At 49.9% G+C, this 12,962-nt stretch overlaps 1 protein-coding gene across 5 annotated transcripts in view; it reads left to right on the top strand.

Annotated features, from left to right (window-relative positions):
- Window positions 1-2,469, top strand: part of NRF1 (nuclear respiratory factor 1) — a 118,788-nt gene extending 116,319 nt beyond the window's left edge. For 4 of the 5 annotated variants that reach the window (XM_020874655.2, XM_020874656.2, XM_020874653.2 and 1 more), the window contains one exon: window positions 422-2,469. In XM_020874655.2, coding sequence (XP_020730314.1) covers window positions 422-585 — 164 coding nt within the window. In that variant the 3' untranslated portion in view covers window positions 586-2,469. The remainder of the gene's footprint in view (window positions 1-421) is intronic. The other variant, XM_020874658.2, reaches the window with a different exon arrangement.
- The last annotated feature ends 10,493 nt before the right edge of the window (window positions 2,470-12,962 follow it).

Below are 12,962 nucleotides of genomic sequence, written 5' to 3'. Positions count from 1 at the left end.
GAAAGAGAGTTGAAGAAGTCAGTGTAGCAGAATATCCAAGAGCATGAATGGTGGCCTCTCCTAGAGAGGAGGGCAGTCAGAAGAGACAGGCTTGTTGGGAGGAGAATTCATCCCTGTGGGGTCTATGCAGGCCTCCTAAAGTTGGAGAGAGGCAGGCAGGTGGGGTCATCTCTGGCACGTTGGGGAGGCCCTGTTCTGAGGCATGTTTCTACCACTTCTCCACATTCTCTTTCCTGATAGTCTGTTTTAAAGAATTAAAATGGGGTGGGGAAAGGGATGTATTTGTGCCTGGACAGTGGGTATGCAGTTACCTGCAGCTGCAGACAGTGCTACCCCGAGGGCTGGAGCTGATTGCCCCGTCCAGCCAGCATCTGGGAACCTATATGCAGCCCCCACTGACGGTTTCCCCTTGTCTCCCCAGGACTGGTCCAGATACCTGTGAGCATGTACCAGACTGTGGTAACCAGCCTCGCCCAGGGTAACGGGCCGGTGCAGGTGGCCATGGCCCCTGTGACCACCAGGATATCGGACAGCGCAGTCACCATGGACGGCCAGGCTGTGGAGGTGGTGACGTTGGAACAGTGACACGCAGCCATACCATGGCATCATTTTCTAGTCTACTTCAAAATTTTTTACACGTTTGCAGAGGTGCAATCAAATGGAATTAAGTCTCTCGACTTTGGAAGAAAAGTTTTGTTAACCTTTTTTTTAAAAAGGAAGAAAGGCAGTGGATTTTGGAATTGCATTTTTTAAAAAGCACCACTCTTGATTTTCTGGGATTGGTGGAATAAGATACTGCGTTGTCAATTTCACGGCCCCGCAAAAGCCAAATTGTGGCAGGACTTCTTTCTGCGGAAACGTGTGTATACTTCGGTGTGTGTATGTGTGAATGTGAATATATGTATATGTGTACATATGGATATACACATTTACATATATATATAGAGTATATATATATATGTGTAGATATATATATATATATATATATAAGAAACCCGCATGGAATTATCTGTATGAAATCAAGGTGAGCTGTGGAAAAATAATTCACCCAGTTTAGTGGGTGTAGGGTACGTGGCCAGACAGCCACCTGGTTTTGTTCATACCAGGGTCATGCGTTGAGCTACTGACAAACTCAGGCGGAGGTGACCATGCCCTTCACCAAAGCTGCCTCCCAGTGGCCACCCAGAACTCTCCCTGCTGGGCTCACCTGAGAACGGAGGTTCCAGATTGGGGTGAAGTCCAGAAACTGTGCTTGCAAGACCCAGGGGCCACGTGGTCTGGCAGCTGAGACGCTCCTCGGGCTGGCCCAGATGCTGACCTTGCCACAGGCAAATGAAATGTCTTTAAAGCTCCCAGGTGGGGTCGAGAGGGTTTTCTTTCTTTCCTATCTCCTCCCCTCCCCAGGAAACCTTCTTGATCTCACGACTGTTAACCCGTCGCTTTGGTTTTAAGGTCAGTCCTGAATTGGTCATGTATATGAACTGAAGGTGACAGAAGTATTAAGGGTTTGAGGAATGCGTGCGCGTTGCGTGTGCTTGTGGGTGTGTGCATCGTGGAGAGAATGAGGGGGTGGGAGGAGTTGGAAGGGGAAAGGAAGGAGGGAGAGAAAAATCTTTTAAAGACCAGGGTGCACCAAAGGGAGCAACTTTTTCCCTTCCTGTGACTTCCTGTAGCTTAACAGAGGAGACAGAACTGACAGGGGCTCCTGGCGCGAGGAAGGCTGGCCACTAGACTGAGGGGCACTGGAGAGAAGAGGGCTGAGGGTGCCCCCTGCGCCCCTGGATCAGGCCCGATCTCGGAAGGGACCTTGCAGCTGTCCCAGGTGCATCGTGCTAGGCCCAGGCCCCACAGCTTCCCTCTCATGGCTGTTAATTGGTTTGGGTGTTCTTTGTAATGAAATTCTGTGATTTCTCAGCCACAAGCCAGCCCTGAGTCTCCAGGGGTTAAACTCACCTGACTTTTTGACAGGCCAAATCTCTGCTCCTTGAGTACGGGGATGACCCTTCCTCCCTCCTCCCGGGCCCCCCCACCCCCGTGTGTGACTGTGTATTTAATGTGTTGTTTTTTTTTTTAACGCGACATTAAAAAGATTCTTCACGTCTTGCTCAGCCTTTGAGAGTTTCAGATTCTTGTATTTGCTTGTTTTATATAAAACTATCCAGTGTTCTTTGTACTTTTTTTTTTTTCTGTACGTAATGGGGGGAGGGAAGGGAAATTTACATAAAACAGTCCTAGTTCTACAATTTGTTATTTTTTTTTAATTATTATTTTTTATCATCGTTGTGAAACTGTCCAGGGGCTTTAAAGTCCGTGTTCCTTTGTGGTGAAATACCCTCCTGATAGTTTGAGAAATTGCCAAGAAGAAGAAGAAAAGCAGAACCCCAATAGCAGAGCATGGATTCTGTGTCGTTTTCCATTCTGTCTATTACTGCCTCATTCAATAAATAGTTAACGATGTGGCAACAGGAAGTGGAAGTGTTCATCTGTGTAGGAGCACTTAGCCTCTTAGGAGCTCTTTTTTGGGGTGGCTTGTTCTGCTTTGTAAAAGGAGTAGGTGCTTTTACTCAAGCTCAGTGATCTTTGACCCGTGTTCCTGGGCATTGTGGAGCCCTGTAAGGGGGGTGCCGGTGTGGAAGGGGGTGGCTCCTGCCTGTCTTCCGTCACCAGAGCAGCTCTGCTGAATCAGTTTTACAAGATGCTGTCCAGAGGGGTTACGGCGGGGGGCGTCTAGTTTGAAAAATCCTAAAGATAGTTTGAAAACCTCTTCTCTGGAGTTCCTTTTTTAGGGGCTAATTGCATTCCACATTAAAATCAGGGTGGGTGGTGATACTTGTCCATCTGTGTCCTCCCCACACGAGTGTTGTTCAGTATTGCAGTGGCCTTTCCTTCTTGAAGCGGGGGCCCCATGCCTTTGTTCCCTCAAGGCCTCCCTCCTTGGCTTCCCTCACCACTCACCCCTTCATGTGGCAGCTGTCATTCTTCTACCCATACCTCCTGCCACACCCCCAGCTTCGGGCCCTTCCTAAACCTCCCAGTGGTTTTGCACTCCCACACTTGTGCCCGCTGCTTTCCTCAGCTCAAAATGATGCTCTCCTTGCCCCCTCCACCACCCCTTTCTTTCCTTTTGTTGGGTGTTTGGGTCTGTTTCCTGGTAATAATGATTACAATAGTTGAATTCGGGAGGCCAGAGATGTTTTCCTTGCTGAGAGTGGCCCGATAAAGCCAGTGCCACCCTTCTCCCTTCTTCTTGCCCAAATGGCACATCATCATCTATTGTCACCAGAGAGGGTGAGCCAGAGAAAGGATTGGTGGCAGCCACAGCAAGCAGATATCATTGCCATCGGGCACCCCTGCAACAGCTGGTTGTCTAGAGTACCTCTGTGGGGATGGTGTCTCTCCATAGGCACAGTAATTCTGTTTGCCTGGCAAGACCCAATTGCTGCCTGTTCAACAAGCATGTGTTGAAACCCTCTTTGGTGGGGCTGATAGAGAACTTCACTTCCGTTACTGCCCAACTCACCAGCAGGAGCTGCTGACTCAGCTGCCTACAGGGCCCCGGCAGGTGGAATCTGAGTAAAGCGGAAGCCGTTCCGTTGTGAGAGGGGAAGGAGTGATGGAGACAGGCACAGTGGAGAGCATCTCTAAAGGGAGTGGCCTCTCCTGAGGGCTAGTGGTCTGTCTCCAAGCAGGAGGAACATGGGTCCTGCAGTCCTATCTCTTAAATTTTCCAGAGAAACTGAGGAGTCCAGATTTGTGCATGAATTTCCTGATTTCAACAACAAATCAAAAGTCTTTCACATACTCTGCCGGCAAAACAAAACCCACCTGTAGACCAGCTCTGGCCCCAGGCATCCCTTTTACTTTAGTGAATGCTTGCCACGTGCCAGGTGAATGAAGCATAGCAGTTGCCCAAGAAACAGGATGAGACGAGAAGATGTTTTTGTGTGAACAGACCGCGGCGGCCCAGTGTGATAAGGTGCCATCCGAACAGAATGATGTGGCAGAAGGGGTCCTGTTATCTCATTTTATCTGCTCAAGGGTCCTCTGCAATAAGTAGTTTATCATCTAGGCTCCAGACAAGGATCTGGTGCTTACCAAAACCAAGACCCCGGGCTCGGAATTCTTCACTTTACATCCTACACCTGAAAAGATCCGTTGGTGATGCTGGTGACCACTGGAGCCATCTGAACTGAGATGAGTGAGCCAAGGAGAACCAGAAGGGCAGGGAAGAGAAGGGACCATTCGCCCTGTAAGAAGAGCCCTGGGCCTCACTCAGACCAAGACAAGGCTCATTTCCAGCCACTTCTCACATCGAAGAGGGCCTGCTCCTGCATTTACCTTCCTTCCTATCTGCTGCTGTTCCTCTTCTCTCCTCTATCAGCAACCGCCCCCCCCCCCCCGCCCCCGCCAGCCCCCTCCAAAGCCTCAGCTGTGGATGGAGCAGCTCTGGACCTGTGGTAGGTCCTTTTGGTGTCGGGGGGAACGTCGAAGCCTATTTGGAGCAGAGGCTTTGTGGGCTGAGGAAGACCAGCCCACATTTCCCCTCGCACCTCCATCTCAGTGGGCTGTGGGCCGCCCAGGGCATCAGGCCAGGCCAGGCCAGCCTGTGGCCTCCGCACAGCTCGTGCTCAGATGCCAGCATCAAGGATGCCCATCAGTGCATCCCATCTGGCCTCTGCTGTTTGCTCCCAGTTGGCACTTCTTGGAGAAGATCCACCCGGGACAGTGGAGACAGCCCAGAGGAAGGAGGTGCACAGAGTGAGGAGATAACAGCGTTAGCACTGGACTCTGAAATAGCTGGAGAGTTCTGCTCCCGCTGCTGCTGGGCCCCTCTCTGAATTTGAGTTTCTCCCTTCTGAAAAACCAGTTGGCTGTAAGCGGATGTTTGTTGAGTACTGGAGTGTGTATTTCTGCAAAGAGTTGGACAGGGGGAAGCAAAGGTACCAGGATAATATTCATCTGCAGAGCAGGACCAGGATCCCCCAAAACCCAGGTCTTACCCAGAGCCACCTTGTAAGGCAAGGACAGGCCTGCGCCCTAGCCCTGTGCAGAGACCTTCCTAGCTCTAGATTATGAGAACCATGGCCTATCTGCAATTAAGAGTGTTTATATGGTAGCAGTTAAAATAGTGAACACTTGTACAGCCCTTACAATGTGCCTTGTTCTAAGAGATTTACCTATACATTGTTACTTATTAGTCTTTGCAAAAGTTCTGTTACTATCCCTACTTTACAGATGAGCAAACTGAACCACAAAGAGGTTAAGAGGTAGCTTATTTAATACTTGGGGAGGGGAGCTAGAAATATCCCCCAAACTTAACGCGCTTGTCAATAAAATTGTTGGTATAACTTAAATTAACTGGGTCTCAACTCAAATTTCTTCTGAATTTATTTACTCTTTAAGAAACCAATAACTTTCAGTTATTAAATGGCTGCTCTGCACAAGACACTATGCAGACATCTTTATTTCTAATCCTTTTCACAACCTCAGATGGAGGTTAGATTCCATTGTATAGGTGTGGGAGTTAAGACTGGGCCAATTCCGAGAACTAGTAAATGGAGAACTGGGGTCAGACTAATAAGCCTGCCTCCAGAAGCTCGGCTCTTTGTGCCAGCCTCTCGGGGGACAGGTGACGTAAGATGAGCTGCGCATCTGGACTCCCATGTTGTGTGTAATGTATGGCTGTGCTGGGTCTTCATTGCCGTGCAGCTTTTCTCTAGTTGCAGCCAGAGGGGGCAGTGTACAGTTGGCAAACTCCAGTTGCAGTGTACAGGCTTTTCATTTCTGTGGCGTCTCTTGTTGATGAGCACGGGCTCTGACACGCGGGCCTTCAGTAGTTGTGGCACATGGTCTCGCGGCTCCCAGGCTCTGGAGCACAGGCTCAGTAGTTGTGACGCAAAGGCCTAGTCGCTCCGCGGCACATGGGATCTTCCTGGGTTAGGGATTGAACCCATGTCTCCTGCATTGGCAGACGGATTGTTTACTACTGAGCCACTGGGGAAGCCCCTAGATTCTCATCTTTAAAGTAACTTCCAGCTGAGTCCTAAGCTCAGCTCACGCGCAGCCTCTCCCAGTGGCCAGTGTTTTCTGAGCAGGCCCTAAGGACCATGCCTGGTCCTTATTCAATCAGAAAATCCACAGAACCCCAAAAACATCCATTCCCATACATTCTCATTACTTCCAAATAGTTCTGCAAAAATCCAATGTTAACTTTGTTAAATGTAAAAATAATGTTTGATGTAAAAATGATTTTATTGCTAAGAAAAATCGGCCCTGTGAGATTGTCCCCAGGGTGAAGGGTAGTGAAGTTGCTGGTGCACGAACACATTCTTGAGTATGAACAGTCACGTTACGGTTTCTTTTTTTTTTTTTTTTTTTTTTTGGTCTGCGCTGCATGGCGTACAGATCTTAGTTCCCAGACCAGATATCAAACCTGTGCCCCTGCAGCAGAAGCTCAGAGCCCTAACCTACTGGACCACCAGGGATGGCCCACATTATGCTTTCTTTAAAAACCCCAGGGGGCACTTTCCCGGCATCTGAGTGGTTAAGGCTTCAAGCTTCTACTGCAGGGGGCACAGGTTCGATCCCTGATCAGGGAACTAAGACTCCACATGCCAGGAAGTGTGGCCAAAAAATTTTAAAACTAAGTTAAAAAAAAAAAATTTAAAAACAAAAGCCCCAGGGCCCAAATGCAGAGAGAGATCAGTTGATGTTAAAACCCAGGAAGCTCTGGGCAAGGAAGCCAAGCCAAATCTTGGCAAAGCTGGGTTGTGATGTCTTCAGTTGAGCCTAAACCTCAACCAGTCTTTGGGCTCCCCCGGCCCTTGTGTGCAAGAGACTTCTAAAGCTGGGAGGGACATTAACCATCACCCATCATTTAGGCCATGAAGGTTAAGCTTACAGGTACAGAGAAGCCCAGGACCGCATGACTGGTGGCATTGTACCCAGACTTCTGACTTGGTGGAAGTCATCCATACCCCCATGGCCCTCTGCTCCCTGAGTGCCTTCTCTGGCTTTTCCATTCAGTCTCAAAACCCGAAATATTTTTCTAGTTCCCTTACCAGAACTATTTTTATAGAGAGCTTTTTCTTTTTTTAATTCACAAGAGTAAAATTAAGACACTAAACACAGAATAGGATTCTTTATCCTAATCCACAGTTCTCATCGGTACAAAACACTGGTTAAACTCCATGGACAACAGATGTTTCTGGAGATCCTATATCACCAACTGTGGAGTCGCTTGCCTGTCTCAATGAGGTGGCTGAGTTGGGTGTCACTCCTGTTCCGAAAATGAGCCAGAGGAGCTGGCTTGGTCTAGGCCAAGCATCCTGACTGTGAGTCCTGGCCTCAGTGTCCCGTCCATGCCCCAGCATTGCCCGGCCCGCCTGCACAGACTGAAGGACACCAAAAGCTCCTGGGGTCCACTGCTGATCAGAACCATTCTGGATGTGAACAGCAGAAATCCGGAGGTGCCTGACAAAGACCAGTGTCCTCGGAACTCAAGTTTGCACTCTCCAATCAGGAGGGGTGGTCTCCGGGAGGGCACAGCTGACTGGCCCGCTGAAGTCACCTGTGTCTCCGGACTAATCGGCCTTGGGGCGGGGTAGCCAAACCCAGCTTCGGGGCTGGCCGTCCCACAAGTAGAGCAGCCCCTGCAGGGGCTGGGATATGGATCCACCGCATGGCAGTTGCCATTGTTTCCACCAAAGCTGCGTCAACCAGGAAACAGTGAAGCTGGGATCCTAACAGCTTCCCCACTGCTCTTCATTGCCTCTACGAAGATCCTCCTGAGTCTGTGAATGTCTTGAGTCAGAAAATTAGGAGTCATTGGGTAATGAATAGTGTGCCCCGTCTCCCCACTCCCACCATCCCCAGTAACCTCGTTTTTTTTAAAGTTTTAATGATACATAATTTATTACATTCTTAGTGCTTTCTCTTTAAAGTGCATAAGTCAAGGGGCTTTAGTGTATTTACAATGTTGTGTAACCACTACACAACATTTTTGAATTTCACATTTTCATCATCCCCAAACGAAAGGGTTTTTTTGTTTTTTTAACATTTTTCTTGAAAAATAATTTGAAGCAGGTTATATAAAGGATGTGTGCAATGAGATTAAAAAAAAAACTCAAGACCAAATAAAAGGAGGTCACACGTTTGCCAACTGTGGGGTCAACATAGTGATATGATGAAGGTTCCCGTTTTGCTCCTAGTAAAGGGGTTCCTGTAACTAGAAGAAAGGAACAACTCATCAGTTATTAAAAAAGCACCAGAAAAATAATTTTCTGTTAAGTTTAAGGGTAACTACATTCAGCATCTTTCACATTTTTTAAAGCATTAAGCATTACTTTAAAGTAATGTTCTGCCATAAGTGTTGGCTGAAGCTTGATCTGAACCTTCCAGGAATGGAAGTCTCCCCCTGCACTGGCTCCATGGGGCTTCTCAGGGTGAGAGGTTGGCTAGAAAAGGAGGCCACAGGCTTAGGGAGGGCAATGGAGGCCGCAAGGAAGGCTCCTTCCCAGCCTGGACACCCAGCCCAGCTCCATCAACAGAGACCCTTCCAGAGGGCCTTGTGTGTGTGCTTTCAATTTTGAAATTATTCTGGGAGAGGCTGTGGGTAGTTATTTGCAGATCACTAAGGGAAGGGAGGAGGAAAGACCAGCATGATGAGCAGCTGATCACTGTGAGTCACGTGAAATGGTGCAGCTGGAGGCTGCTCAGGGCTCTCCCATTCCCTGGTCATTGGGAAACCCAGCTGAGGATATTCAAACCCCTACATTCTCTAGAGAATCACCAAGCATAGGTGATTCTCTCCATCAGAGCTTCTTGTTTAGTCACTGAGTTGTGTCCGACTCTTTTGCAATCCCATGGACTGTATAGCCCACCAGGCTCCTCTGTTCATGGGATTTCCCAGGTAAGATTACTGGAGTGGGCTGCCATTTCCTTCTCCAGGGGATCGTCCCAACCAGGGAGCAAAGCTGAGGCTCCTGCATTGGCAGGTGGATTCTTTACCACTGAGCCACCAGGACTTAACTAAGAGGCAAAATCAGCCCCGCTGCCTCCAGGTGCCACTCCAGCTGATCCCTCCCCAGTTTGTATAAGACCTGCAGGGAACTGGAGAGGTGCTATTGGGGTCCTTGGAATTGAGGAAAGTGCTTATAACTAACAGGATTTCTGCAAAACCAGGCTCTGCCCCCCATTCTAGAGGCTCTGGACCACACCCTCATCCCCATATACTGCAGATCCTGCCTTCCCTCCAAGCACAGAAGATGAAGTTCAAGTCAGTATTGAGACTGAAGCTTCACGTGGTCTGGGCCTAATGATGCACCATATTTACAAAGCTATGGAATTCACTCAAAACCTCATTAAGGAATTAGAAGGGAGAGTCAACCGAACATGGCAAAGGCAGTGACTGCGGAAAGTAAAACCCACCTTGTTAAACCCACCAAGGCAAGATACCTTTGGTTTCATAAAAGACACCTCAGACTTGTGGGTTCATCAGTGGCAATGAAGGGTTCTGTTTCCACCAAGGGGTGCCTCTTCAGGCATCTCATGTTCCCTGATAATCTTTACAGGAAGTTGTCCTTGTTCTGGTCCAAAAGTCTTCAAGCCCCCGCCCATGCCACTTTTCCAGGAGAGCTGAGGAGGCAGAAGCCTGGCTCCCAGAAGAGAGAGACCTCCAGGGCAGGGCAGGGCAGGGCAGATAACATCAGGGGGTGGGGAGCACACACTTTAAACCCTCCAGAAGTATCTGTTAATGGAGCTCAGCTGGGGGCCCAGGCTGAGAAGAGGGAAGCTTCATTGCTACCTCCATCACCCTCCCCAAGCCAGCTGTCTCCTTTTCCAACAGGCCTCTTACCCTGAGAAGCCCCAGGGGAGCCAGTGCAGGGGTGACTGCCATTCCTGGAAGGTTCAGGTCAGCCATCGGCCAACACTTAGGTCAGAGCTTTGAGAACCCTTATATGAGACTAATCCACCATCAAAAACCCACAGCCCACCAGCCCTTCCACTGCAGCAACTGGCTTTCCAGTGTCTGATGTTTGAGGAGAGACACATCCACTATGAGTGCAAAACTCTTGCATTAATTTGCAGTTTATTCACCACAACAGCACTTAAAAACATTAAAAAAGCTGCATGTGATGGGCTTCCCTGGGGGGTTCAGTGGTTAATAATCTGGCTTGAAATGCAGGGCCTTGGGTTCAATCCCTGATCAGGCAACTAAGCCTGAATGCCTTAACTAAAGAGTCCATGCACCACAAAGATCCCACATGATGCAATGAAGTTCCAGCGTGCTGCAACCAAGACCCAATGCAGCCAAATAAATAAATATTAAAAACAAAACTGTGGGCTAACACCTAGGTTGTGGTCAGGGAGCTTAATGAGATGCAAGAGGCCCCCTTCCCACCTTGGCTGAGGAACCAGCCCAAATCTAAACCTGACACATCACAGAGACACCTGGTCCAGCCCCCATCTAAGGCCACCATCCCCCGCAGCACCCCAACACCTGGGTGTAACATCTCCAGAGATGGAGAGTTAACCCATTTTAAGTCACAGCCCAACCTACCCATCAGGAAGTTCTGTGAGACAAATAGAATCTGCTTCTCTGTAAAGTCTTTGCATTATGTCTGGGTCGACAGAGAACTGTGAAGGTCTCCATGCCTTCAAATACTTGAAAACAGCCTTCACATTCCCACCCTTTTTCATGGCTAAAATCTCCAGTTCCAACATTTCCTAGAGGGTGGTGAGCTGTTTCTAATTACAAAGTGGACCAGATGTCCTGAATGACCCTCCCAGGGAAAACCAAAAGAGCTGCATTTAAAAAATATTTTAAAAAACACATCTTTAAATGTATCACCGAGCTAGCAATAATCAATCCGCAAATGGGAACCTTGCTCCCTGGACGGTCATTGGTCTGGCCCAGCTCTCTGCAGATGTTCTGAAGATGGCACCAGACCCTGACTGAGGCACAGATATAGTCTACTCACACCCACCCATCCCCATCCCACCCCCCTAACACCACCCACCCCCATGATCTGATGCTGTCCCTCCTTCAGTGTCATCCCAGGTGAATATGTAGTTAACTGGAGTCATCAGCTCTTCTTCCACCCGAATTTCATTACAGCCTGGTTTCCTCCATTCTTGCCCTTGTCCAACTGATTTTTCTTCTAAACATAGGGTTTTACACTTTACACTTCTCAGATGTCAACTTGGTGCTTATCACCTACCACTCTGGGATCTCTCAACCTCAACTCTCTTGACATCTGGGTCAATCATTCTGTTGTGGGGAGCGATCCTGTGCGTTGTAGGGTGTTGAGCAACATCCCTGGCCTCCATGCACTAGATGCTGGTAGCAACTCCCACTCCAGTTGAAATCAAGTGTCTCCAGATACTGCCAAATGTTGCCCAAAGGGGCAAGAATGCCCCCACGAGACCACTGTTCTGGCTGTCCTGGATGTATCAACCACATGCTCCCACTGTAGTCTGTGGCAAATGACTGTGGTGGGAGCAGGATGGTGTCCTCCAGCCTGAGCAGAGGGGCAAGTCCAGGGTTCCTCGGCCTCACCTCCCACAACTCCCTTCCCGACTCTTCTGGCATCTCATGGCTACAACTTGGTCCTCCTGGAGCTGGCTGTTGCCCACGTCCTTCTCCACGTGATCCTCTTCTCTAAGGATCAATCTAGGTGCTACCTTTACTCAGAGACAGCCCTGCCGTGGGGACCATGCCTTCCTCTCTGGGCCCAGTGCCTCCTACCATCGCCACTGCACAGACCTGCCCTCCATCCACATGGCTGTTCATACCTGTCCTGCCATCCCAGCTGAGCTGTATGTGCCGGAACAGGCCCCATCTACACTGGCTGCCCGGCCTCCAGCAGTGAGCCCAGCCGTTTGCATGATATCCCCAACAGGGATACCAGTTGGCTCAAGGGAGCACCTCCCTTTGACCTAAGGGGCCAAGGGGCTACATGCACAATGAGTGTTCCTTCCAGTCCTGGGGAACTTGGGATCTGGGGGTGAACAGGATCCTACAGGTGTGAGCAAAGCCATGCAGAATGCAGAAGCTGGAACTCGATACCCTGTCGCATTCCAGGGCCTCCCTGTTACACACTCTGTTACACACCTTGCCGGCCCTGGGCATGAAGGTATGAGTGAGACCCCACCGGCTCCCCAAATAGCTTTCAACTGACAGAGAAGCAGACCTACCAGCAGGTGCTTTCAATGAGGCAGCTAGGATTGGGAGAGAGGTGTGTCCCGGGCGTTTGGGTAGCTGCCAGATTGTAGATTCACGAGCACGGATAAAGGTTGGGGGGGCAAGGCCCCCCATGTGGGTTCTCCTAGCAGAACACAAAGGGAAGTCAGGAGCAGTGACAAGGGACCAGCCTGCTGAGGCAGGCCAGGTCACATGAGGCCTCATAAACCATGTAAGGCGCTTGGGCTTATCCTGGGGTGGGGGAGGGGGGTGCCATGGGTCAGATCAGCACCGAGGACGATCTGGGGGCCGGGCTGAGGGGTGGCCATGGGGACGGTGCCCGGGTGCTCCCCATCAGACCTGGCTTTGGTCTCATCGCCCCAGCAACCACGACCCCCAGAGAGGGCAGGGCCTCCGCAGCGGTTGAAGGGGCCGCAGCCTGGCAGCTCCTTTCCTGAGTGCAGCGCGGCATTCGCAGCCTCGGGAGGCAGATGGCCAGGGCTCTGCTTCCCTGGATGAGGTCAAGGTGCTTCGTCATCCGTCCTGTGAGGATTAATTGAAATCACGAAAATATACATTGTAAGTTGCTCAAAGATCGGTAGCTGTCTCCTTGACTATATCTGTCCAAAATTCCCCATCCCCACTCCTGATTTCCTCAACTCCCCCCAAGACGCCAGAATCATCTTATTCCTATCTGCCCCTCCAGGCTTCAAAGAGCCAGCCTGGAGCAAGGAATGGGCCTGGGGTGCTTGATGCGGACGGCCTGACCTCCCACTCC

The sequence above is a fragment of the Odocoileus virginianus genome, chromosome 1 (assembly GCF_023699985.2).
Source record: "Odocoileus virginianus isolate 20LAN1187 ecotype Illinois chromosome 1, Ovbor_1.2, whole genome shotgun sequence".
NCBI classification, from domain to species: Eukaryota; Metazoa; Chordata; class Mammalia; order Artiodactyla; family Cervidae; genus Odocoileus; species Odocoileus virginianus.
Note: the sequence above shows the minus strand (reverse complement) of the source record. Positions and strands in the feature narration are given on the sequence as shown.